General features: G+C 41.7%; 3 protein-coding genes across 12 annotated transcripts in view; 1 reads left to right on the top strand and 2 right to left on the bottom strand.

Moving 5' to 3' along the window:
• Nucleotides 1–5,500, top strand: part of VPS13B (vacuolar protein sorting 13 homolog B) — a 455,756-nt gene extending 450,256 nt beyond the window's left edge. For all 10 annotated transcript variants that reach the window (XM_082046868.1, XM_082046872.1, XM_082046866.1 and 7 more), the window contains one exon: nucleotides 3,458–5,500. In XM_082046868.1, the coding sequence (XP_081902994.1) occupies nucleotides 3,458–3,703 (246 nt within the window). In that variant the 3' untranslated portion in view covers nucleotides 3,704–5,500. The remainder of the gene's footprint in view (nucleotides 1–3,457) is intronic.
• Nucleotides 5,501–8,403: 2,903 nt separating this feature from the next.
• Nucleotides 8,404–14,717, bottom strand: COX6C (cytochrome c oxidase subunit 6C). Its single transcript, XM_082047169.1, has 4 exons — nucleotides 14,572–14,717; nucleotides 13,071–13,198; nucleotides 11,268–11,406; nucleotides 8,404–8,528 (listed from the first exon to the last, which is right to left on the bottom strand). The coding sequence occupies exons 2-3, from the start codon at nucleotides 13,182–13,184 to the stop codon at nucleotides 11,287–11,289; spliced, it is 234 nt and encodes a 77-aa protein (XP_081903295.1). The 5' UTR covers nucleotides 13,185–13,198; nucleotides 14,572–14,717; the 3' UTR covers nucleotides 8,404–8,528; nucleotides 11,268–11,286.
• Nucleotides 14,718–27,358: 12,641 nt separating this feature from the next.
• RGS22 (regulator of G protein signaling 22) overlaps nucleotides 27,359–27,986 on the bottom strand; it is a gene marked incomplete at its 5' end in the record, with an annotated part of 62,301 nt that continues 61,673 nt past the window's right edge. Inside the window, one exon of the mRNA XM_082044311.1 lies at nucleotides 27,359–27,496. The remainder of the gene's footprint in view (nucleotides 27,497–27,986) is intronic.

Below are 27,986 nucleotides of genomic sequence, written 5' to 3'. Positions count from 1 at the left end.
TCCTGCAGCTCCCCCACAAGAGCTTCTAGAAAAACTCATTGATTAGGACAAATAAGCTCAGGAGCAGCAACGTGCAACGTGCAGGTGAACAGCCTCCGAGCCACAGACCTACACCCGGACAGACACCACTCCCCAACAGTCACGATAGCCCACGTTGTTGCACTGAAGGTGTCCTCAGCTGAAGTGCAGACATGTCTGTACGTGATGACATTAGTGAAGATGGCCAGAATCTGTAGCTGGAAAAGACCCAGTCAGGTCAACCAAAGTATTATGGTGACTTTAGCAAAATAGAGGTAATGTAGATGATGTCTATTTTTCTTTATTAATTTACTTAAGATCCTAGAAATTATACAACAAATGGAACCATTTCATTTCAACATTCTAAAAATCACTTTTTGGTCTTATTGCTCACAAAAATAATTGCCAAAAGTTTTGTTTCAGCTCTGCCCAAAACAATTTCTCACTTTCTCTCTCCTCAGCTTCTTGGAACTATTAGGAAACAAACCATGAGTTATCCTACAGCTGTAATCACCAGAGATGTTATAGAGCATATTTTGACTCCTTCCGTGATAGGTCTGCCTGATATTTTGCTCGCCTCCACAATATATAACTTAATCCATCTGGCTAGGAACAGCCTGGATGGATTCTTGAAAACTCTGGAACTGACAACATTGTTATTGAAAAGGAAGCATTAATTGTACTTGGATTCTCTTCCAAAGTAATTGAGACAGTGCTTGGTTGCAGACAGACATCAAACTCCAAAGGCCTGCTCTTCCAGCTGCTCTTGGTATAGCTCATAATATCAAGACGACAGCAAGAAATTGAAGGGCCCTGGAATTTCAGATATTCCCAAATGTCATTGTGATGATGTGCTACATGTGCTGCATTGCTGGAGCTGAAAATGAGTCTCTGGATTTTTCAGAGCAGTGAAAAAAACCCTGAAGAACTGGATCTCCTTAGTCAGTGCACACAAATCAGCCCATCAGCGCTACATCCGTGTCTCGACTGCACAACAAAGATGCTGTGGCTGCTGTAGGGTTAGAATTGCTGAAGGCTTGTTATTTATAAGCTGTATTGAGAGGAATTGTAGAAAAATTCTGGAGTTCTTAATGCAGAAGTATGGCCTACTAGCTCCTCTAGCAGGTGCATTAAGCAACCCTTGACTAAGTTTGGATTTATTGAATGATCTGGCAATTAATATTGTAATTGTTCAAAGTAGTGAGCAAAGGCACTTAGCAACAGTGTTAGGTCCCACTTAGGAAAAAATGTAGAATAGCAGCAATTCCAAGTTTCTGTTGTCTTGACAATAGAAGCTAAACTGAAACTGGCTGGAGAAGCAGCTGGTTGCAGATTAAGCATTCTAGAAGCAAATAGGGTCCCAGTTACTTTGGATGACCATCCAAGTGCAGTTAATTTTTCCTCCTGAAAAACGATGCTGTGTCTGTGGGATACAGCCTGAGGCTGAATGAAGAGTGGGTTCGCAAGCGTGGGGGAGTGGGATTCCAGCACTCTTTCCATCGCCTTTGGTAGCTTGGGGTTTTTGGTCAGTGTGGAGGCAGAACTATAACCCAGCTTCACCTGGGCTTACCGCCCTAGAAGCAGAAATCAGGAAAAAATCTGGAGCCACCTCCAGGCAAGATTTACCCCATAACTTAAAGTCTATTTACATAGAAATGCGCTAAAGCAGCACCTTTTAACTGGTAAAATGGACTGACTGCTGAGGTGCTTTTTCTGTGCCACCAGACTGAGGACGTGCTTCAGACACCATTCTCCACGGTTAGCCGTGGGTCTGCTGCAGCACCCTGCCTTCTGATCTTCCCTTTCCTCTAAGGTCATTCATGGAAACCGGACTCTCCTCTGCCCACTTCATCGTTTGCACTGTTTCTCGGTGTAGGCTCCAACCTCGAGCTTCTAAGCTTGTTCACGACTCTGCTTCCTTTAGCATTTTTGCGGTGGTGATTGAAAACAGGAGTGTTTCTACTTGCTGAGCAGCAAATCCATCTCCAAAGGCACAGTAAAAAAAACTAGAGGAGACTGTTTTGATTTGGATGTTACATCTGTCACTGTCTATCAATCATATTAATTCTTTCTTCAAATAAGCAATGGTTTGTTTAAAATGAGCCTTGCAGTCCAGAGATGTGACAAGATATTGCTCCTGGATGCTAGACTGAATCAGTGGCACTGCTTGAAAATATCACATCTCGTGAGGCATGTGTAGAACTGGCTGAAAGACAGTGAGAAGACAGCAGTCTTTGAATCCTTAGCATGACATCCAACAAAGAAGAACATTTTAAACCCTACAGAAATGAAACTGGTCAGCAGTTCCCCAAGTGTAAATAAGGGAACATCAAAGCCTAGCCTGGGATAGCTTCTGCCTTTTTGTTTGTTGTCATATTTTGGAAATAACTTCTCTTCTGAATGACTTTGCTGGTGATACCACTGCAGCATCCATGGTGGTATTTCTGAAATACATTTTGTTGAAATGATGCAACTAGCTCGATGCCTGCCTGCATGCTTTCCCTTCTCAAGCTAGGCACAGTCAGCCTCAATTTCTTCTTCTTCAAAAAAAGGCACAACAGATAGAACTTCCAAAGCCAGGCTTGCCCATGGCTTTTAATCTAATACTTTATCTGGTTGGAACCATATGGTAGATTTCACTCTTCTGTTGACAGTATTTGTTTTACTGTATTTTTTCCAACAGAGGTGGGTAAGTTGCATCTTGCTTGAACCTCTACGTATCTCAGCTGGCAAAAGGAGATTTCTTCCAGCTCATGGTGGTGCAAAAGGCAGTTTGCCCAGACACCCTAATATTTCTTCTCCAGAAACAACACACCCAAACCTTTAGTAAAAGCCTGTTGTTTAAAAAAAAATGCAACTGTGTGGGTCCTCTGACCCAGAATGGCTTTTTTGGTTACCAGAAGCAGATTCATATATCCCCTCGTAGAACATTCACTTGCCAGGTAGCTTCTATCTAGTCTTTTTTTTTTTAATTAAAACCTTAACTGCCTGGATACAGCTGTGGGCTGTCTTCAATTGTACTGTGTGAGAAAAAGGTTTTGCTAATGAGAATTGCTGTCTGATGAGCACTGCCGAGAGCTACTGGCATTTTCTGAAAGGTGTTCAGATGGTTTTCCTGTCTACAAAGAGTTGATCTGTTTTAAAGATCTACTCTTGGGCAACGTGTCCGTCCCGGAAATTCTCAAAAGACACTGCTTAAATTTTCTGTGGCAGCATTAGAGCTTCTCAGAAGTGGCCAAAACAGCAAAGGAGAGGACTAATCCACCAAGCTCTAAACTGTGGGAGAACTCTGCTGATTAAAGCATCCATTAAAGTGTTTTATGAAGATTCCAGGGAGGAAGATTTTTAACTGCAGAAAATAATGTGGAAGTTATTGTCCTTACTACTAAGTTCATTACTGTCAGTTACTCAGTAACTGTTTTATCTTATCTGATTCCAGGCAGATGGAGCGAGAGAGAGATTATCAGAACAACAGTACAGCCGCCTCGTGGAGTACATCACAAAGACGTCTTATCACCTCAGTCCCAGCGCCACGACCGTGCCAGCGCTGCAAACCGTGCCTGCTGAACACCTTCCAACCATAACAAAAACATATCAATATGTAGTTGATCCAAATTTTGCCCAAGTATTCATTAGCAAGTTCACCATGGTGAAAAATAAAGCCCTGAGGAAAGGATTTAATTAATTATTACCTGTGGTGAATATAGTAATACTTCACCATTTTGAAAGTAATGCTTTCTCTGCTGTAACCAACATCACGATGCCTATAATTTTGGAGGAGGCAGGAGATGATAACAACGTTAAGCCCAATAGCTTTTCTAATCTTGACAACATTCCTGCTCCGTAGCCAAAGTACTAGTGTGCTGGAAGGGAAGTGTTCTAGCAAACAAATAAAGGGGAAAGGATTATAGATCAATCAAAGTCCTTTTTCAGTAACCAAAAAACAGAGAATAAGGCATGCATACAGACATTTTTGCCACACACACAAAATGTGTATCAATACCTACTACGTCCTATTTTAGGGTCTGCCAGTTTCTGTTATAAACCAGGTTTATAACTCAGCTGTAAAAACTTGCTCAAGGCTGAGCCTTTCCCCCCACACACGTACTTCCCCCAACATGTGCATCCTGAGGCAAAACACTTTCCCCCACTAAATCTGAAAAACCTGGTGTGGCTGGTTTAAGTTACTAGTGACAGCTGGGTTTTAGCACCACTTTAACCTTAAAATACCTTCCTTTATTTGACTGAAGTTTTGCAGGACATTAGTCCTTAATGTAAACTAGTGCCTTTGTGTGGTTTGGAGAACAAAACATGAACTACAACATGAATTTATTTTTAAAACTGTCTGTGTACAGAAACTTTATCCACCATCAAATTTTCAGAAGGACTTTGAGTATGTATGTGGCACTGTGCATTGTCTGGTTGTTCACTGGAAGCCAATAACATGCAGTTCAAAAATTTCAGAAATAGACTTCAGTCTCCTTAAAATCTACCAGAAATTCATAAGCTCAAAGTGCTACAGTTGTGCAGGTACTAAGTGTCGCCTTGTTGGGCCTTGCTTCCTTCTGATTGCCACCACTACCTAGTACCTGCTCACTTAGGCCCTAATTCATTTTATGTTTATCATCTTTGAACAGATAAACCCAAGGATATTTAGAAATGTGACCTTTTAAGTATGTTTGTGCTAAGCAAAGGGAGATTTTTTTTTTTCAACTTCATCAAAAAGTATGGACCCACAGGCTCCTACGACTTCAATAGTTAATGGTGCCATCATGATACACTTATGAATATGATGTTAAACACATCAAGACAAATGAGCAAAGTGTCTTATTTTTCAGATGTTTTACAGGTTGTAGCAGACAAGAAATCACTGTCTCTGGGCACAGTTAGATTACTTTATAAACCAAACCTGGCTATGGCAGTTTTATTTTAAAAAACAAAAGCTTACATGGTTGTCAACTATGTGTGTTACTTTTCCCTCCTTTCCTATGTACTTACGGATGTGAGTTTTGTGTGGGGATTCCTGAACGTGGTCAGAATTGGTAAACGAGAACTGGAATAAAACCTGATAGGAGCAGATACATATGCTTTATAGCTAAAAATTCCTATGCATACTCGATTTGACCAAATGCATAGCAAAGAAGAATGTGGTAACTGCACTGTTTTTCTTGTGAGTTCTGTTTTGTTGAAAGGTATTTCTAAAAGCTGTGTCTTTTGTGTACTGAAAAAACAGAAGTCTGGAATCTGAACTGTCCTTTCCTGAATGTGAAATAAGCCCATCCATTATCGACATTTCATACAGTGATTTAATAATTTAGTCATTCTTTAACACTATTTTTAAAATGTATATGTATATATACATACATCTGCTTCATTCCTGAATATTTTATGAAAATAGTTTAATACTTCTAATTTTGCATATTGGTGGATAAATTGTAATATAATGAGATTGTTTAAAGATAATAAAGCTATTCCTATATTACTTGTTTTCATGAGCTATTTGGTCATTCAGCTACAAGGGAATGAACAGGTCACTGTGTAGAACAAGACAGGCCTTCCCGCTTCATGTAGACCCCATCAGATTCCAGAAGGTCACTGGACTTTGTCATGTACCAGAAAACGCAATAGACCATGACAATACTTTGGAAGTTAAAACTGATTATTAGCTTGCCGAAAAGACGTGCTGAAAAGCTCTATGCTTTTGTGACTGAATCAAAACAGTGCTGTAGTCACCGTTTGAATTAGATTTATCTGCTCATTATTTATGTAGTACACAAACCAGCCAAGAGGGTGCAAACGCACCTGTACAAAATGAGGGAAGGCAGCAGATTAATTTCTAAAAGTTTGTAGATTGCAGCCATTATTTAAGATACATTTGAGTTTTCTTTGAATTATATTCTCCTGGAATAAACACTTGCTTAAATTACACTCTTCTTCAGCGAATTAAGCATGCATCTCTGCTGCATTAGGCAGGTTCTTTCTCCCCCTTCTGACCACATGTAAGGAAATGTGTGGAGACGGCATATAAATCAGCTTCTCCTACATATGAGCTGTGTGAACTATGAAAACAAAGTAGTCCAAAGAGCAGCTGCCTGTACTTAGCTGCTAAAGCGCTCCAATGTGTACTCTTAAAACATGCCTACTCTCATCATGCTCTTTAGACCTGGAGAGCTCACAACTTCAAATCTATCATTTTAGTTTGCTTCCAAAACTATCAATCATTCCTCAAACACTTGAGAATAAAGTAAGCCAGCCAAAAAATTTGAAAGCATGGTCAGGCTTATTCATGGCAAGACCTTTCCCAAAGTAGTTTAGGTCAAACAATTCTGTTTTATATATTATTTCATACATAAATATTGCAAAAAACTTTGACAGTTGCAAATGGCCTCAGAGCAGACAAGCTTGTTTTTTCATCTCTGCATCTCCTAGAAAGAACATGGCAGACCCAGGAACAAGCAGCTGATGAGGGGCTAACTCACTCATACAGATCTTCTTGTGCTATGCTAAACCCCACTCCAAGTGTTTGTCAGACAGCATTAGCTGAACTCTTGCTGGCAAAGGCAAAAAAAAGAATGGAGAAAAAAAAAAAGGCAAAATTGGTGGGTTGGTGTTGATTTCAGACAAGGAGGTCATGCCCAGGTTAGGTACCCAGCTGTGCCCACCCTCCCGGCTCCAGCGGAAAGCAGCTCTGGGTTGGGTGGCACTGCCTGCTGAAAGGAAGCACTTTGCAGCCTCTGTGAAGCCATAATATACACAGAAAGCAGTAATTATAACCCAGAGACTCTCAAAGTAGAGACACAGAAGTTAGAGCTCACCTTTTTCTTTGTTGACACTGAATACACGCAGCGAGAGAAATCTTTGAGCTCTGCTGTGTGGTCAGAGAGCTATCTATTGTCAGTCACAAAACTTTAATTTCTTTAAATCACTGCATGGTAAAAGTGAAAGAACACAGACTACAACAATAACTGCTGCTGGCTTTAATAGTTTAGAAGAAAATGTACAAGTAAATTAATTCGTATCAACTGGGGTAGAACTGCAAGGGGAGTCAGGCCTATTATCCTGCACACCTGGCAGTAGCAAGTTGCTTTGCCCAGGAGCTGTCAGTATGACTGAAGACCCCTGGCTAGTTAAACCTGCAGACATGCCTGAGAAAATGTTAGTCAGTACTTAATGGCATACAATGTTTATACTGTACACTGGGAAGATAAATGGGTATCATTTGCTATTGTTAAGCTTTGGTTTACATTTATAAGAGCAGGGATATTTTGATTACTAGATGGTTTCCCCTCCACCACTAAAGTCAAATTCTTTCTTTGCTTAAAGGAAGCACTGCCTGTATGGAAAGTTTAAAGAAAATCCCATGCATGTTGCTCTGTAATAGTGTTCCAGATCAAATACGTTACTTACGTGCTTTCACCAGTTCAAATGTCGCTCGCGGATACCTATTAAGTGTTAAGTAGTTAATGAGCCATTTAAAATAATAAGAGTTACTCCAGACAGGACTCAAAGTGAAGATCTGAAAATACAACACAGATGGCTTAATTTGTCCTGCTGCTCCCCAGAAGCCCTCCCTCCTTTCACACCATCAGCTCTGACTCCTCTCCCAGCACCCATGGCCAGCAGCTGCAGCCCCAGCGCCCGCCTCAGCAACAGGCCATGCATAAAGGCTCTGCCCAATGGTGGCAGAAAAACAGCACCAGGACTGCACAGGATGTAACGGAGGTCAGAACTATGCTTAGCTGATTCCTTCCAGACGATATTAAAAAGGAGATAATAATACACGTCTAAAAGCACGATGCAAAGATGTTCATTACCCCAATATCCTAAAATAAGTATCTCTTTTTTGCCTGCTTTTACCCTCATTCCCCTTGCACATCCAATACACGTGATCGTACCTGCAGTTTAGAGTCATTGTCCAACTTGAGTTACACACCATGCACAGGGTGGGCATTTGCGTAGTTTATAAGTAAGCCTTGATGTAACAGTTTCCTGCTGTAAGGAAGTCAATACCATGATGGCTGCAGAAAAGGATGAAGAAGGTTGGCTCAGATATTTCCAAATTTCTCTCCAAATTCTTTCAGCCCAAGGTCAGTTCACCTTCTGAAGCCAGAGGTAACACACACCCTTCCAGAAATGCAGCCTCTCCCTTCCTGTAACAACTATCCTCTCGCGTATTCCCATCAGCAGCAAAGACAACCGAGCTGTAACTGCTTAGGGATACACTTTGTTATCAAATGTGGAATTTGGCTAAAACAAAGCTGCAAGTAATTCCTGGGGGGAAAGAAAACTAGAGTTATTCATCTTGAACAATTCATAAAGACTTTCCACCGCTCTTCCCAGCATCTGAGCATTTAAGCATTTCGACATTAAAGAAGACAACTAAGCGCCACTGACATGTATTTGATTTATTGAGTTACATCAGCGTGTGCCATGCACTGAAGTGTATTACACTTCACAATTCAGTGAACAAATACGGTTCGGTCATCAAGTCTCCTTAGACTGAAGGGGATCTGCAAGACAAAAAAAATTATTAAGTTATGCTAGACAAACTTCATGCTCTAAGTAAACATATTAGTATGCATGAATGCAATGCTGCAGAGAGAAATGTTTATGTGGTGGTTTAGTCCAGAGGAATTCCCCCTGTTATTTCCTGATGGTTTAAGACTCACACACCCTTCATGTGGCAAACAGAAGTGAAACATGGAACAAATCAAGAGCTGGGACAATACTGCACAGCACGTCACATTCACTATACATGCTGCACTGATAACTGAATCAGTCTTGCTCAGGGCCTGAAAGAGAAAGGAATGCAGCTTTCAGATCAGAGCCAGAGAGGAAACAAGTGGTGTCAGCAACCTACCAAGGAAGGAAGAAAACCAAATTCAAATTGCTTCTCTTTACACTGAACAAAATCCAAGACCAGCTGTGCTCCATGACAAGAGTCATGCAAGTGGTTAGCACCAAACTCCTAGCTCGCCTCTTTGTTCTAGCGATCACTGAGCACACTGCACAATACAGGTGGGACCCTCCTCACATTTATACTTGTACTTGTTTCCATGAGCACTATCACCACACAAAGCCCGTGCCAAGTAAATGCAACAGTGTAAATTCTCTCAGAGGTACCAAGCCGCCCACATGGCCAGCAGGGACATGCTTGGTGTGGAGTGCCAGGCTAACACACACCTCACCTCAGGGGTTCTCCCCGCCTACCCTACCCCTTCCTCAAAGAGGCACTTAATGAGGTGAAACCACTGTTACTTACTGCCACACACAGAATATATTCCAATAAATGGGAGATGTAGAGCGTGCACGACCACCGTACCCTTTAAAAAAGCATCAAATTCAACTTCCATCTAACTTCCACAGCTAAAACTACGGCAAATGAAAATGGTTTCCATCTGTTCTGTGTACTTGTTCTTCTCAGTCTTATTAGAACATTTGAAACACTGGCATTGTTTTCCTCTTTTTCTATTTATGTATTCATGTACAGGCACAAATCAAACTTATTTCTACTATGAAGGAGTGAAAAATATCAGTTCTTATATAATTAGGCTAAGGAATAAGAGGCATCAGCATTCAAACAAAATCACACAAAGATTTGTCTTTCACATTTTCTTTTGAGCTGGTGTAATTAAGGAATGGAAGAAATGTTTAGGAAACATTTCATTTTAACAGGTGCACACAATGTGCAACTCTCTTTTTAAGCTGCAAATGGGAACATAAAGTAACAGTGGTGCTCTATTTGCACTGAAAAAAGTCCTGCTCATGATTCCAATTAAATATTCAACATGCATCCTTGTTGAGAGTGTTTGTTTCAAATGATTTTACCACCAGATGGCCTTTCAGAATACTCTGATGAAGGCCACCTGACTGAAGAATGCAATTCCAGTGTCTAAGAAAGTTTATTAGTGCCTATATATTAGCAGTAGGACTGCTCCAGAGGCAGAATCACCAAAATTAAAGCCAAGTAAATTTAGCATTTCATTACTTATCTTCGTTGCAGTCATAGCTAAAGAACAGAAGTTTCTCCCTCTCACAAAAATTAAAAAAAAAAAAAAAGAGAAGGCAGGGGGACTGCCACATTTTTTTTCTTTTAAAATCTGTTAGAAGAGCTGGAGCTCTGTTTTTTTCATCTAATTGTGTGATGCAGAAACCAGGTAGTTGTAGATTGTCACACAACCAAATCTAGTATTAACAGTGTTAAGTACAAATGTTTTACTCAATCTTGCTGCTTTAAGCAAACAGGCTGAGAAAATCCAGCTGGCCAGGATAATTAGAGCCACAGATTATCACATAATGATCACAATATGAAAACATTCCAAAAGAATGAAAAAGCTATCATTCTGGATTAGTTTGAAGTCATTTTAAGAGAAGCAGAGAACTCAATGTAAGAAATCTGGATGAAGAAAGGGGGAGGAACTCTTTATTAAGTTGTCACATCATGAGCTTGTGCAGTTTAGTGAGTGTGCTTATTAATAACTATGGCAAGTTTGAAATCAAGACCCTTTCTTTCCTGGTACTGTGACAATAACTAAGGGAGAACTAAGTTTGGTAGTTTTCAAACAAAAGGCAATGTTAAGTGCTAGGAAAACAATATTGTGAACAAAGTTCTATTCAAGCTTAATTCAGTATGGCAAAAATCTGAATATTAGTACACAGAGCTGTGTATGCCATTGCGATTTTACGTATATATATATATATATATGTATTTGAATATATTTCCCCTCATGACTACTTATCTTCCCCTCTCACCAACTTCAAAAGACAAGAGGATCTGTGGTAGCTGCCTCTGTCTCTTACATTAAGATGCATGAGAGCAAAACAGCCCCTCCATGGTCCAATTCACCATACCACCACAAGCAGGTGATGAGTAGATATAGATGGCCCAAACCTGAGCAGTTCAAGATCTGTCATCATCAACATAACAGTGATATCAGGCAAATCTCAAGGTCTTACACAAGAGCTTTGTCTCCTCTCCACAGCCGTGTGAGGAAGGAAAGGCATCACGCTGTGCGATTCTCCTGTATCGCACCAGTTAAACAAATTACCCAAAAGGTATTCTGCAGCTTTCTGTTCTGCCCTTACTCCTCACACCCCTCTTCAGGTTTTTATCACCCAGAGGTCTCTCAAGTGCAATTTGTATCTTTTTTTCTCTGGGAGCACCTTTCTGTTTGATGAAAAATGAAGAATATCCAAATAGAAGCACAATGTTTCACTGGAAAAATCTATAATGCGGAGTAGCTTATTACCTGTAAATGCAGGTTACCATCATTTGGGTGGCGCAGACTCAAACACACCAGCTCTTCTCATAGCTTCAAAGTCCTTCATGGGATCATAGTTTTTATAGAACTCTGCATAAGCTCGTTTTCTGGGCTCAGCAACTCCAAACTGGAATGCAACACATGGAAAATTAAAGCTCGCACAGCTTTATGAACATTTTTTTCTATTAGTACTATGATTTGTATCAGTGGCTATCAGTCTAAAAAGCCTTTACCTCAAATTAGTAAAACATTACTTTGTTCACGTTCAAATCCACAGTTCAGGCTACCTGATCATTGGTCGGGAAAACAAACAGCTGTAGTGAAACCTCAAAAAGAAAGTCCATTACAAGACGGCACATTACAGTGCTCAGATCCAGAAACACTCCACCTCTATTGACATGCACGGGCCCAATGTCCCCCCCTGCTCATAGTTTTATATGGGAAACGTGCCATTATGGCAAGTTTCGTGCCTGTGGGCAGCTGCCAAACTATAACTCCAGATAAACCAGCATCCTAAAACAACGTCTTACACTTGAACTACACTGTACATCAACTACACAAGTCTGGTAAAATTCTACAAGACTGCCAAGCCAATCTTATAGCTCACCAACACAAAAAGACACAATCCTGACTCCTTGGATACTCATGCACCTGAAGCACAAGGATATGCTCAAAAAGACCCCAAAAATGTGAAGGAAAGTCCAAGGTCTTTGTCCAACAGTATCTAACACATAATGAAGTCAGTCACTACCGCGATCCATGTTACTTGTTCTAAATATGGTCTGCTGCCTTACTAGGGTATTAATGTGAGGGTGCCAAATCTGGTATAAAACCACAGACTATTGAGAAAAAAAGTATTTCAAGTCTGACCAGAAACAAGCTTGCCTACCCCTTAACAGATGTGTTAAGTAGATGTTGAGCTTTAACTGTCCAAGCTTATTGTTTCTGACAGACATTTGTTGACCTCTGAGAAGTTTAAGTCAACTGTGATATTTTTGTGATTAACAACCTGAAATTAACTTAATTTCTAGTCACTTTTATCAATAACTTCTCAAGTACTTAAAACACTGCAAATAGTATTTGAGTCAGTCCAATGGGCAAACCAAGACTCAGTTCTTCCACAGTAACTCAAATTGTGTTGCTTGCTCTATGTCTGAGATTCAAGAATTATTTAGTAAAAGCACTCAAGAACAATTACCACTCTTATCTTTGTCAGAAATCTCTCAAGGACCATGAAAAACAAACTCCAATCTGTAAGTGGACTGTTTGGGTGTTTTTTTTGTTATTTTGGGGGTTTTGTTTGTTTTTGTTTTTTTAATGTAATGCTCCATTTCCACATGCAACTTCAAAAGAAAGGACAAAAGGACCATAACTAGCCTTCCCCACACTGATACCTTCCGTGTGATGGATGGTTTTTCTAAATTGCTTATGAGCAGGTTTTCTAAAATAAGACTTTGACAACTCTCTTGAGTCTCAGATACCGTGACAGAGAGAGACACAGACTGTCTACAGTTAAGGGGCAGCAATCGCGCGAATGATCCAGAGTAGTCTCAGACTAGATTGTCACGAGTTGTGTGATCTTGATCACACAGCTTAAAGCATCAGGTTATTCATATAATTTCTTCAAATGAAGATTAGGAAGATTTATTTATGTTCTGGAAATATGCTTACAAAAATATATTACTAAAGCTTTCTGATGAACAGCTCAAACAAATCTCAACAAAAAAATATTATGAATTCTTAGAACACTCTAATGACTCCAGTTAGTAACTGAATGACCACAGATCTCACCTTGTATAAAGCCGCACATCCCACAGACACAAAAAATGCCCCAAACAGGTGAAACTTCATCCGCCTGGCCAAAAGGCGGCGCATTTGTGGCTTAGGCAACAGTGCAGACGACATGGTGATTATATTTCCTGGGGAAAAAAAAAAAAAAAAAAGAGAGAAAAGAGAATTGTGGGACAAGAAGCTCTACTTAAACAATTTTCTGTAACTCTACTCTAGAAAGATTGTGCTAGAGAGAGTACAGAGGAGGGCAACGAAGCTGGTGAGGAGCCTGGAGCACAAGTCTGATGAGGAGCAGCTGAGGGAACTGGGGCTGTTCAGCCTGGAGAAAAGGAGGCTGAGGGGAGACCCTATTGCTGTCTACAGCTACCTGAAAGGAGGTTGTAACACGGAGGGTGTTGGTCTCTTCTCCCAAGCAACAAGCTACAGGATGAGAGGAAATGGCCTCAGGTTGTACCAGGGGAGGTTTAGATTGGATATCAGGAAAAAATTCTTCACAGAAAGGGTTGTCAGGCATTGGAACAGGCTGCCCAGGGAAGTGATGGAGTCACCATCCCTGGAGGTGTTGAGAAGGCATTTAGATTAGGTTCTTAGGGACATGGTTTAGTGCTAGAGTTGAGTTAGGTTATGGTTGGACTCGATGATCCTGAGGGTCTCTTCCAGGTGGAATAATTCTATGATTCTATAATAATCCTCCCAACATAAGAAACAGCACTCCTCTCTATTTAGAGTTTTCTATGAGAATGTTTAAGGGACGACATTCAAGGAAAACCTAGTTATGACCTAAATCTAAGTAAGTTTTCATACTCCTTACATCCAGTACTTAAGAAATGAAGACTGACCTTCACTCTTCATACTGAATCCTCCCCTCCCTGCATCATGTACCATTTCAGGCCTGCTGTCCTGGTTTTCATATCAGAAGTCATTCAGAACACTTGTCACATTTTATTTACTTCTAAGCAAAAGGCACATGCCTCTTAAACTAGTTCATGGTTTGGGGTTTTTTTAATAACTGGAAACCCTATTGCATTAAGTGATTTATTTTTTTTCTATTTGGTAAGATTTTACTAAACACCTGCAAGGCCTGAAGTAGGCAGCTCTCTCCAGAGCCAAGCCGAGGGTTCACCGAGCAGGGGAGGCCGGAGGCCGCTCAGCGGGGCACAGCCCGGGAGGCGGCGGCCCCGCTGTCCCCGGTGCTGCCGCAGCCACGCACAGCCTCCCCTCAGGAGGAACCGCGGCAAACAGGCCCCTCTCCGGCCGCGCCGCAGGGCCGGGCTGAGACAGACCCCGCACCAGCCCCCCCCTCCCAGCCGGCGCTCCGGCCCCCGCCGCCCTCCCGCAGCGCGGCCGCCGCAGGGCCCGTCCCGCCACCCTGAGGGACGCGCAGAGGTCACGCGCTGCGCGAAGCGCCGCGGGGCTGCGGGCGGGGGCGGCGGGCGGGCGCGGGGCGAGGGGCGGACAGGGGACCCGGCGGCGGGAGGAGGGGGCGCGGGAGCGGCCTCACCTCAGCGCGGACCCTCCAACGTCCTTCCCCGCCGCCGGCCGGGCGCCCTCTGCGGCCCCGCTACCCCGCATGCGCCGGAGGCGGCGGCCTCGCTACGGCGAGCGGCTGGGCTCAAACCCGGCCATGCGCGCACTGCCGGGCCGGGGGAGGGGAGAGGAGAGTGTGGCCCTGCGCGGCACTCCTGTGCGGGACTCCTGTGCTGGCAGGAGGGCGACCGGCCTCGCCATTGCTGAGCGGAGTCAAGGGCGGGGGACGTGCCGCCCACCTGCACGGCGCCCAGGGCGGCAGTGCCGCGCGGGGGGGCTCAGTGAGGGCCCTTCCCTCGCCTCAGGCTTCCCGGGCACTAACGCCCCTCGGCGCGCGCAGCGAGCACCGCGCGGGCCGGGCTGCCCGCCGCTCAGCCGCCTGGTCTCTCCCCACTGCGGCTGCACCGAGAGCCGGGGCGGTGCGTGGAGCGCCCTCAGCCAAGCTGCCGGGCCGGGCCGGGCCGGGCCGGGCTGCTCCAGGCCGAGCCGCGGCCCTTGCAGAGCACAGAGCCCTGGCAATGCTGAGTGCTCACCGCCCATCACCTCCCCCACAAACTGCCGCCCCTGCCCGACCCACACACTCCGCGGCGCTTCCAGCTCTCAAGAGTGGCCGTTAAACCCAAACGGCCGCAATACCAGAATACATTAAATAATTGTCTGTATAGAGTTTTCTAAGAGTGACTGGCCAAGCCTAGAAACAAATTAAGCAATATGTAATCCTTTCTATATATGCCTTGGCCAGTTTTTGTACCTTTCTTGGAGATCAGGCACATACATGTGGTTTCCTCCTCATTGCCACCTGCGTGTGGTATTGTTTTTATTCCTGGGACTCTCTCTGGGATTTACAGTAAACGCTATAAATTCCTGGTTTAAAAACCTGAAGGCCCTCCTGTGCAGTTGGGTATTCATTCAGGCCTTGTAGTCCCTTGCCAAAGCCAGCAGATCCTGACATCAAAGGACGGAGAAGATGGGCCCTTAAACCTGAAGAGAAGTTGCTTTTCCCTTGATAGGATTAAAGAAGAGGAAAGTGTCAGCAGAACAGTGCAGAGAGAACTAATACAGCCATGGCTACAAGCTGGGAGAATGGTCTTTGCAGCAGGAGTCTGAATAGATGCAAGTTGGACAATGTTCCTCAAACCAAAGACAAGTTTGTTACAATAGCTGAGACTGAAATGAAGACTGTCTGTCCAAGAGCTTTTCCCGTATGGATTAACACGAGAAGCCAAATGCTAATGATGTCATGCAGAAAGAATGACAAGATATATCTATAACATGATGGGGGGGGTCTAAGGAAACAGCCGGGCTCACAAGGGTGCTGCTGTTCCTGAGGTGAGCTCGTGCAGTCGTTGGGTGAAACCAGGAAAGAAATGGCAGGGACAGTTGTCTAGGGGATCTTAAAAGCTCCACTCAACTTGCCCTCGTATTACGCAATGTCAGAAAACGAGGATACAAAATTAATTGGAATAAATGCATAGCAGGTTTTGTGGCTATTATAGTTGTAAATTATATATGAGGAATTTTCCTATAAACGCCAGTCTTGGTGAGACGGAATATTTTGGTGGATGGACCTAGATCTGCAAATAAAAAAATCTTGATTGCTGTTTTCAATAGCTTACTTCATGGCTGGCCAGGTCATTAAATTCTTTTCTATGTGACCAGTTTCCCCATGTGCCTGAGATACTGCTGGCTAGGCATCTTTGTGTTATAGTTAAGATGCTAAATGAAGTGCTAATTGTTATTATTCTTTGACGTCATTACTGTGGAATATACAGCCAACTCCTTATTGTTCTGTATAAAGGGCAGTTTGGGACTGTGTAAATAAGGGATAAAAAAAGGATAGACGAGGAAGAGCCATGGAAGGAGAGCAGAGATAATCGGCTCCATTAAGTCAGTGCACAGAGTTGCTTCCTATCACTCCAGTTTCTGAATGGATTATAAGGCTGAATGCAGTTTTGAACCCAAGTGGACCCCATGCATCCAAATGCAACTAAGCAAATAAACCTTCTGAAAACACCGAGACATACAATACAGAGACGACAGCAGTTATCTCCTTCCCAGCCCACCCAGTCCCTGTGGTTTCTGGCACCTGCTCCAGTTTTCTTTTGGATGTGAATATCAGGACTGTTTGCTCAAAAGGTGTCACAGTTCCCAAACTAGAATCTGCAGTCCTCTTTTCCAAAATACTGTAGCACCAGCAACAGTTGATTCCTCTGCACAGTGTCCTTGAAAGGGATCATCTTTCAAGAAGCAGAGGAAGGCATTAATGCTAAATCATTTCTTGCTGGTGCTTCATTGAAATGTGCAATAAACTTTACCTCTGACTTCAGTGACAGAAAATTCAGGCAGTGAATCCTTGTCTTTTCCACAAAGAGTGCCAGCTGTGATACTTGGGACTGTACTTTCTGTGGTGTGGACTGGAGCCGACTAGGAACAGGACTGTGACAATCAAGTGATTTTGCATATGCCACAAAAAGTCTTTAGATAATCATAATCTGGATCAAATTAGAACCAAAAGTCTACTGGAAGAAGATCACATGGGACATCAGCATTCCCCAGCTGCATTCCTAAAGACTTTATTATAAAATCTACCTATCACAAAAGAAACAAAAATTAAACAGTGCTTTGTGCCACATATGAAAATGCATACATTTGTGCTCCTTCTCCCGTTTCTGTGCCAGAAATTAACTAATCAAATACTCTCTTCCCACAGCAGTGTTGACATCAATCAATGGTGCTGTGGAACAAACAAAGATATTGTGGCACCAGAAGTTATTTAACAGAATTGGAATGGCAGCTGTACAAAAAATGAGAGTGAATCAATTATTCCTAAATGGAAAAAGTCAAAATTAGTAGGGGGAAGAAAAATATTTTTGTACTTCCAAAAGGGCATTTTAAACAAAGGAGAAAAAAAAAGGCAAAAGTTCAAATCAGAATAAATGGAGTGGACAGGGATTTCACAAGCCTTTGTTGATTTTATGCATGCATCTGAAATAAGAAAACCTCAAAAAGAAGGGCAACATCTTAAGTTTTGTACAACTTGTAAAGAGACAGATTTTGGTATTTTTATGCATATCAAATGTTGGTATAATTTCATGAGTGATCCCACGTTTAGTACCATCATGAGTTTTATTGTTAAAAAAAGACACTCAACTATTTCCCAAGTTCCCAGCCTGTGGTAAAGACATGGCTAATGTGTGTATTCACTCCCGAAAGCTAGAAAAGACACCAGGTTCCACAGCTGAGACATTAACATTCATGTGACACTTTTTTTCCCCACTTTCTTTTCTGGAGTATGATTCTATATTAATTTTTCTCACTCTGAAGTCCTACAGGTTCGGAGGGCCTGTCTGAAACAAATGCAGTGCTAATTTTAGCAACAGGAAAACCTTGTTCAGATAAACTGGATTTTTAAACAAGTAATGTTCTATATATCTGTCACTCTTACTTAAAGTTTAACTTAGACAAGTCTAACTTCATCATTCCTTGCCAGAAACATTCTACATTTCCATCTGATTTCTTAGAAAAAGAAAAAAAACACACCCACAGAAACACCTCCCTCCAGTCCCTGTTCCTTTCTCAAAGCCCTTTAAATGATTCCAGGATTCTTCTGTTGTGTGTGTTTTTAAATGTTATGTAGCTTGTTTGCAATGGAAAAAAAGTCAGCAAAGACAATGGTTTTATACTGCTCCTTTACTCCTCTGTATTTACGTTGAGGTGCTTTACTCTGAGAAAGCTTATTTATTCCTCATCCTTGTGTTTCCAGGAACCTGTGGAGTTAAACCACCTTTACAGACAAATACTCCAACCTACAGTTTAACCAGTTAACACATAAAACTGTTACATGTAATTCAGTCTCTACAGTCTCCGCAATCCCATCTCAGCAACTGACAGCCCAACAGGTGGAGGCCACAAGCGTTCTGGCCTGGGTTCAGCTCCAGAAAGTGTCCAGGGTGAGAGCAGCGTGGGAGGAGAGTTCTGCCTTTTGGAAAGGCAGGCAAGGACCACACCATACCGTGAGGACAAAAGGTCAAGCTCTTCACGTTCCTTTTCAAAGCACAGCTTGGTTGATGTGCTGTGACATGCTTTAGTTTCACGCAAGGCAAAATTTTCTAGCTGCAAACATCATCTACCATATGGAAACTGTCATATGGCAGACAACATCTGTGGGACCTGCCCAGCAGTCCCAGTGAGTCTGTCCACACAAGCACCTGCTACATTTACCATTGCTCGTCTCCATGAGAGTGGATGCATCACAGTAAGTCTGAACAGGAGATTCAGGGGTACCCTTCGGTACTCCAAAGCCATTGAAACAACCAGTATTCTTCATACCTTAATGGGGTTTAGACCAGGCCTTTTCTTACCTTTTGTTTTTCCTAGATGTGACCAGTGATCATCTGACCTCCAGGAAAGCAGAAAGTGGCCAACTGCTACTGTTCATACAGCTGTAATGTCATTCAGGGAATTAATTCTCACAGAAAATGACAGACCAACTTACCTGTGGGTGTAAAACAGTGGCTGTGAAGTGGGGAAGCCTCCTTCAAACAGGAGGTGCCACATTTGGCCCCATCCTTGCTCTGGGCAGCTCTTGGCTCCGTGTGCTCCTCTGAGAGGAGTGAGCTGCAGAGGGAGGATGGGGCGTTTGCTTAGCTTGGAGACTGCACCCCAAGAGAATGACACCTAAACATCTGCAGCTGTAGGATTTAGCCTAGAGACATCTATGCCCTTTATTCTATGTACCTAGTACAATGCAGAGCTCATTCTGACAAAAAAGACTGGCCCGGGTTTTGTGTAAAGTGCCACTTTTGCATCTGTTTCCTGTGGCAAGTTTTTAGACCTTTTCCCATAGGTCTCTAAACCCCTCATTTTAGTCTGTTTTAGTTCATGTCGAGGTGATGACATGGTAAGTGTTACGAGATGTTGGCAAGTTTTCCTTTCTGGGTCTGAAATGACAGTCTAGAAGGAGTGTGGGGTATCTCTTTCACATTTGTTGTGACTTGTATCATACTGCAGTCACGTCAACCAATTTGTGTCCATTTACGAAGAGAGTTCATGAACACAAAAACAAAAATAAAATAACAAGTACCCCACAGATTATGTATTTCTTGACCTTTTTATGACCTGGTGAACAAATTGTGAGCCTGAAAGCTTGTCCATTGTTTCAAATTACATCACCTGGTCTAATAAAAGATATTCCCTCTTCCTAAAAAAATGTCATTGCTTTTGTTTATTTTGGTGTTGGAAGAACCTATCGACTTAGGGTGGCTATGTCATGTAAAGTCTCCATAGCTTTTATTTCATATTTGATGGTACTGTAAATATAGTACATTTTTCTTTACAATCATAACTTTGGCAACACTTGAAGCCCCAGCAGTCAGGGAGAATCTGACTTCAAAACCCCCAGTGGAGCTAAAAGGTGAGGCGCAGTCAGAGATGTGAGGCTTCCAGAAAGTAGTAAAATCATCTGTGCATGTTGTTTTAACAAACTTGTTATGGGCATGAACCTTTAAAAATATGTATACTTAAACCAGCCTGTTTTAACTTTACCGTTTTGTTTGAAATAATCTAATTAGGAAATTGTGGATCTCAGGTTTCTACTGCACTGAAATTTTTAAGCTTCATGATTAACAAAACTGGCAATAGATAACAGCATAAGCAACCTTAGTTAAATATATTTTGATTAAATGAGTTCAGGATACATTTTCCTAAGACAAATTTGGCCATGTTCAATACGGCTTGACATGTAAACGTCTGGAAAAACTGCAGCGCTTTTCCAAGCAGGAGGCATGAGATTACTATAATCCATAGCCTCCACCACAGTATTAATTAGCATGGCTCACTAACCAGGGACGTAATATTTGTAAATGAAACTCTAGAAGGGCATCAGTAAGGAACAGGATGTTGAAGCCAAATGGAAAACATGAACCAATAAAAAGGCTGAACTAGCTAGAAGTGCAAGCTCAGCCTTTGAAGTTAGTTCAAGTACTGCATGCTTTAATTTTGGTGTAATCTTATGATGGAGGTACAAACAAGAACTCAGAAACAGATTTTGTAACATTTGGCCCAACTGTAGATGAATCAGTTTGTTGATGGTTACCAACAATTGCACAGCCAGAGAAGCTGTGGTCTTTGTTAAATTAGATTGAATAATTGGCTTCAGTGGGAGTTTCGGGTGCAGAGCAAATGAAGTGTCACGGCCCTCGACTGTCGTAAGATTCCTTAGCGGAGGCTGAGCTTTCGCATTCAGAACAACCTCAATATGGATTCAGAGAAAATAAGTCCCTCCAGAGTTCATCTACGCATTCCCCTGCCCCAGTATGGGTCTGAAAATACGTAGTGATTCCTGGCAGATGTGTGTATCTTATCTGTTTTTAGAACCCCTCTGATGACAATAAGGATACCAAAAGCTCTCTGGGCAGGTTGTTTCCAATGCTTAACTATTGTCTCAGAACGCAATCTGTGATTAGCACTACATTACCTTGGCAAGCCCAACTAAGCCTATGTATTTCTGTGTTTTGATTTTGTTTTGCTTTGTTTTTTTTCGAAATACTTTCATGTGCAGCTGCAGTGACAAAGCTGTGCTGTCCTGGTGTTTCACTCAACCCAAACAGAACACTGGTTTTGTCCTTTGCACAGCTTTCTGAAGGCCTGCTACTGCCAGGTGCTGAGCACCGCCGGAGATGTGAATGAACAAGTTTCAATACATTCAGCAAATTTCAGGATCAGGCAGGCAGGAGTTAAGATGATCTTTGAACTGGAGGGTCATAGCTGGAAGATGAACACAATCATACCTACTCTCTCGTAGATCAAGCATTCAGTTGATTAGCCTGAAAATAGTAAGACATTTATCGTAGTCTTTAGTGAGTGGCCCAACACATGCTGTTAATTACTTTCTCGTTTGGGAGAAAAAATAGAGGGAATGTTAATTTTTTTCTTGCAGATGCTTTCTAGAGGAAAAAGAACTCCCCAAAAGTGCATTTATTTTCCTTTCCAGCGGCCACGCAGACCTATGGGAAGAGCCATGTCCCTCAACATAGCAGGCTTAATGGCTCTATCCTCTGTAATACAAGTGAGTACAAACGCAAACAGTTTAATGAAATGTAACGACCTTCGTTTTAAAAAAATACACGGGAGAAAACGGTTGGAAAAGCGTGCTAGGAAAAATATGGTATACACCAAAATCAAGCCCTATGTGATTGTGAAAGTGAAATAGTTTACCAAGCAAGATAATTTTATGCATATATGTATATAGTGTGTATATGTATGCACACAAGCACACAGGAATCTGTGAAGTAAATATTTTTATAGATGTGTATACATGTATACACACATACAAAACTGTAAAGGTGTAAATTACTCTAGAGACATGGCAGATTCAATTCCCATTAGGAATGAGTGGCTGGCCAATCAGGGACTGGGGTTTATAAAACCAACACTGATCAGCTGGGTCTCACAGCTGGGATGAAATTCATTTAGTTGCCTACAGGTGAAAACTAGTAAGAATGCTGAAAGCTTGTTGATTGCGTTTACCAAGCCATAGTCACTGTGGCCTATTACAATTAATATTTCCAATGAAATCTGTATTTACTGACTTTGATGGATGGGGAATATTGCCTAAGCTATTGTGTGCCTGTGCATTCCTTGAGTGTGATGTTGTGTTTTTTTCTTGCTTGCCTTGTCATTTGTTTCATTTAACTTTCTCATTAATGGTACAATTGCTTTGCTTTGTTCAGAAATCCTTTTCTGAGAAGCGAGTATTAATTTCTTTTTAAACTTATTGCCAACAAAAGATTTTCAAAGGCATATGGTACAGAGGAATCATGTACAAAATTCTTTTAGAGGAAAAAGAAGTATCTAAAATTAAAAGCACAAATCCACTTACTGCATTTCCATTTTGACATGAAATGAAAACTTAACATGAGAAATGCACACAGTTCATCAGCATACTCTGAACAAATACATAATTAACATGTGGAATAAGCAATGCTGTTGTCAACACTTTCACATATGTTACCAAGAAACTAAAATATTTTAATTAGTAGACAAATGGAGGAAAATCCAAGTAAATGCAGGCTGTGCTTGACATACAAATTAGCTTGGTTCAATTAATATTAAAAATAAGAGAATCTCATCTATACCTCGGCTACCCTTACCATACTAGGACAGCTTACTGGGTCCTGCATAACTCCAGTCTGCTCCAGCACTCTGATAAATTATTACTTGACAGAGAATTATCCATCATGGCATTGAGCAAATACTTTACTAAATCACTTGTAGAAATCATAATGTGTGAGTTTATTACCAGGAAGGTAGAAAGTGTGGACTTTGGTGTTTTGTATTAATCCAATGTGCTGGACTGACAGAACCTTATTTGAAGACTACGTAATAAGAGAAAAACTAAAAAAACTATATAGCAATACCATGTGGCTTCTGATTTGGGAACTACAATTTAGTCTATTAGACATGGACCTGTTCCAAAAGTGCACATTCAAACAATCATGCATGAAGGAGTTAGAAACACAGATGTGAATTATAACTCTCTGAAATCCTGGGAATGCTCCAAATCAGGCCATTAGATGTAGGTTTGAACTGTGAGTACAGATCCAGATCTAAAATTTTTGTTCAGACTTGTCTTTCCCTAACATTTTAACAGCAACTACTGAAAGTATTAAATCCAGAAATGTTCCATAAGCTTAAAAAAAGAAACCAAAACAGTTAACCCTGTCTTAGCTGTATTCAGACATGATTCACAATGACTAACTAAAAGCATTTCTATAAAGAGGCAGTGAAAAAAATAATCAGCTGAATGTGATGGGACAGTTTAAACAGGTCAAGTTCAAGCTGGATTACTGCAGCTCCATTGGCCACATACAGCTACACAGTGATCAGTTTGTCCCAGTATTTAACATTAGAAACATAATAATTTAAGGATTTTCTTTTCCCAGTTTGGGACAGAACTTTGAAACACCTGGTCTCTTTTCAATCATTTTAACACACACACAGAAGCTAAAGTCAATAGCTTTGACTAGAACAATAGCATTGGGTGGGACTGAGACTGGCCGTTTCACAAGTGTATGACTGGGAGGGGATAGAAAATGTCCCCAAGTCTGTAAATCCTGTGTAGTGCTAAAGGCACAGAAGGAGCAGTGAAGGGGCACCTGCCATTTTTCAGTGCTTTCAACAGCAGGAAACTGAGGGTCCTGCACTTAGGAAAATACCTGGTTCATTGATACTTTTATCTGTAGAGTTAATGCAGGTTTCTCTTTTCTTAAGTCAAACATATTTGCAAAGTGAGTGACAATGATTGTTGTGTAAAAGATGCAGAAGGTGTGGCATAAGCCTGGCCCTGGCCACCCGGCACTGTATGATCAGAGCACCAGTAGAAACTGGGTCTGCTGAATCTGGTCTGCTGCTGTGTCTGCAAAGCACCTTTCTTCATTGCTGATCTCAGTGCCTGATGATTAAATACGAGATTTCCACACTTTGAAAGGGACAAACGAACCCGCAGCTCAGGGTCTAAGACTGCGACCCATTAATAGTGCTTTAAGAAACAGCCACTAAAAAGAGATCATGAGGAGTACAGAGGTAGTGGCAGGGCAGCATTGTACAGACACAAGTGAGAAACCGTTCTGCTCCTTTTCAAATGGCCTGGTGACCACCAGTACTGCTCTTGTGAACTGTTCTAAGTGTGCACCTTAATAACTTAATCCGGCACTACATATTTTCAGGAATTAATCTCATAGTCTGATACTTTGTGTCATGCAGTAGCAGGAGAGAAGTCAAAGCAAAATGTATAAAGCCCTTTCCTGAAGTGCGGAGTCACAGCTTATGTATTTGAAAGAAATTTCAGGACTGCACCCTCAAAGATTATAAAATGTTTTAATAAACATGCCAGGTCTGATGAAAGAAAAGTGAAATACACACTAATAGCATCTAAGTGTAAATATTTATGAATCCAAATGATGACTTAAAAAAATTCCAAAATAGTTCCAATATGTTGCATTACTTGGGAGTAAACAACAAAAGTAAGTCTGAATGAATATGATTAGATTGTGTATTTTGAACACCACTAAAGCATAAATCCGTCCAGAAGAGTTTCTAGGCTTGCAGGTTTCTGCAAAGAGAATTGTTTTTATCATCTGTAGCAGCAATTCCACAGAGAACTGTTGATCTGCTGCAGACTTCTGAAAGTCCCAGTGTATACATAGTTAAAATAAACAAGGAATAAAGTTTTAGTTATCTAAAAGGAGAGGTGCTAGGAGTGTTGAATAAAACTTTTCTAGCCCTTTAAAACTGCTGAGCCCACATAGGTGGTAGATCAGCAGCCTGAGAGAGAACAGATGTCAAGAACATGCCAAAAGATGATAGCAGTGCAAGCTTTCTGAAGTGACATAGAGAATCATTTAGAACAATAACATGTAGTTAGTCTCTATACCTGTTCATTTCTCAGGCTTTCTGCTGGAACTGGCAACAGTCATTTCTTGGTCCCTCGGCATGAGACTAAAACCACTATTCTGTTTCAGATGTGTCACCAAATAGCAGTTATGGGGTGTCAGCCATTGCATCAGATTAGTTACCCAGAAATGAAGGGTCCCTGTCTCTTAATATATTCCCTGTCCAATTGCTCAATATTTCTTTAAAATTGACACATAAGATTGGGCATAATGAGCTGATATGACATGTATTTCTATCATTACTGAAGTATGCGATCCTCAGTTGTGTACTAAAAACATGGCTTATAATTGACTGTGCCTGTGTGTACATACACACATATATACACGTATATATATTTCAGTTAACATGGAGACAGAATTACAAACTGGATTGAGGGTTATAATCAGCTTGCACAACTTTTACTGGATAGAGCCAGTTTGTGAAGTTCTACTCACTCACTGAAGGACATTAAGTACTTTTTTTTGTTTGTTTCTAAGTTTGATAGAGATGTGTGGTATTAATCATAGTAACTGTCTGGGACAGTAGTTTTTGCGTGGGGGGTGGTAAATTTTCATTAACAACTTGGCAAGGCTGGAACATATTCACTAGGAGTTTTATCATCTGTGACAAATATCTGGATAATATTTTTCATTTTAGAAGTAATCCAAGTATGATTCAAGTCAAAGCTACCAGCATAAGATAAGCATTGTCTACATGTTATTTAACTGTCTCAAAATGCCATGGAGGCAGGAACATAACAAAACAGAAACTGGCTGCTGCGCTCCAGCATTTGGTTGCATGCACTGTACTGACCACAGCAGCAGAAGGTGGCCTTTCGCGTGTGTTTTTAGACTGACATACATCACTGCATTTATGGCATTTCGTGATTCTTCTTTGCCTTTCACATTAATGAGTGGTAGGCCACACAGTACCACATGTGCTCTGCTCACTAAAAGATGCTATGTTCACTGCGTCTGTGACATTTGGGAAAACATGAAAAACAGGGAAAAGAATTTTATGTTTTACTTCTTTGTGGCTTCCACCCAAGATGTCCTTCTCGGGTAATGTCACACTAGCAAGCAACACAAACACAGAAGGAATGGAGATGAGCATGAAGCAAACTCTGTCCCTGAATGCTGAGAAAAGAAAGAATTGAATCAGTGATCTCCCTTGCTTGTTTTGCAAGGATATATGAGCAGGGCAGCTATTTCCATACAACAGAGTGCCTTTCTTCCCTGCCAACTGTCTGAAGCAACTCCCCATGGAAGTCACATACAATTCTTGGTTATTGTGTCAAGAGTGAAAAAGGCTCTTAGTTGCCCTTAGCTGCCACTCCACACTGAGGAGGAAAGCACTCGTGAAGGGTCCTTAGCAGTATGATGTAAGAGCGCAAAGTGAAGAACCTTTACTACTGACAGCTGAGCTGAATGGCTCAATCTCCTTGTTCAAGAGGTTGGGATGGGCAGCAGAAGACAACCCCATCCCTAACTCAGGGGTAGTCCTCAGGAACTCAGCAAGCTGGAGCTCACTGATCTGCCTTTCTCTTGCATGCGTTACACACATGTAGAGAAGAATGGAGCCGACAACTTTGTGGTTGGGGACTGGTGTTTAGACTGATCTGAAAAATGTGAAGAGTTCTATCATCATCCTGTCCCCTGCATAGCAGTTAATCCTGCCCCTGCCCCCTCTTAACTCCCAACAACTAATCCTTTGGCCGTAGGCCCAACATCAACTCTGCCTCAATTCTTTTAAAAACTCTTAAAATTGTAAAAAGAAGCAAGAAAGTAGGGAGAGCTACAGAAGAGCTATGAGCTCCTGCAACCTTCTGGTGAGTAGTACTGTGGGAAGAATAATGTTTTACAGAAGTTCTGAGTCACATCTGTGTCCTGATGTACTTTAAGCCTTTCTCATGGATCAAATCTCAGAAATGAGGCAGAAGGTGTACTTTGTACCAGGAATCAGACTGGACTGGGAGCAAACCATGACAGGGTTTGATTTCATGATGGCTCAGACACCTCATGAGATATCCTTGACAAACAGAAGTTGTGTGAATTGCAGTACTAGAGCATAGGGTGCCAAGATGCTGTGCTTCATGGCTGTCAGTTCAATGTAGTGTTTTACTTATTCACTAGATCAGGCACTGAAGAACTGCGTTTGATTATAAGATCTTTAGGACCATGACCATGCATACTTCAGTGGAATCATACTCTGATTTGAGACTCAAGGTGTACTATTAAACAGATGAGCAATACAAGAGTCAGTACCACAATCATGTTGATATGGAACACATTGGAAGATATTTATTTTCTACCTTTGAATAATATCCCACGGTTCTTAATAATATTCCAAGTCATCATCTTTGCTCTGAAAACATAAGGACAAACCTTGCATGTACGTTATCTCTGTGTCTCCTGCCCATTTCCATTATATGTCTCTGCATTCCCTTCCTCAGAGAGATTTTAATCTGCCTGCAAAGGTAACAGAATGTCATTGCTGTGTTGCAGCCAATTGCAATAGTCATAGTAGTTCTTCAGTAAAAGCATCAAAAAGAGAGAAACAAGGTGTGGCTGGGTTGGCCCTTACTAGCAGCCAGTCTCCCAGCCAGCTGCTCGCTCACTCACTTCCCTGCCCTCAGCAGGACAAGGGGAGAAAAAAGGAAAAACAAGAAAGAGAAACCTTGTGGGTCAAGAAAAGACAAGGAGATTGATTACCAATTACTGTTGCAGGCAAAACAGACTCAAATTGGGGGAATTAATTTATTGCCAATTAGAAGAGACCATTGATGATTCGGGTAGTGGGCAAAACAAGAAATGAACTTTTACACACTTAGAGAAAACACTTTTCCTACACCTTTCCCAGGTTCAAGTTCACTCCAAGCACCTCTCCTCCCCTTGTTATCGCCACAGGTTACACTCAGTCTCTTCAGCAAGGCAATGGGCAGCTCCTTCTTCCTTCTCA

Source organism: Streptopelia decaocto (genome assembly GCF_964273445.1).
Source record: "Streptopelia decaocto genome assembly, chromosome: 2".
Lineage (NCBI taxonomy): Eukaryota > Metazoa > Chordata > Aves > Columbiformes > Columbidae > Streptopelia > Streptopelia decaocto.
The sequence above is the reverse complement of the archived record's forward strand: the minus strand, read 5'-3'. Positions and strand labels throughout refer to the sequence as shown.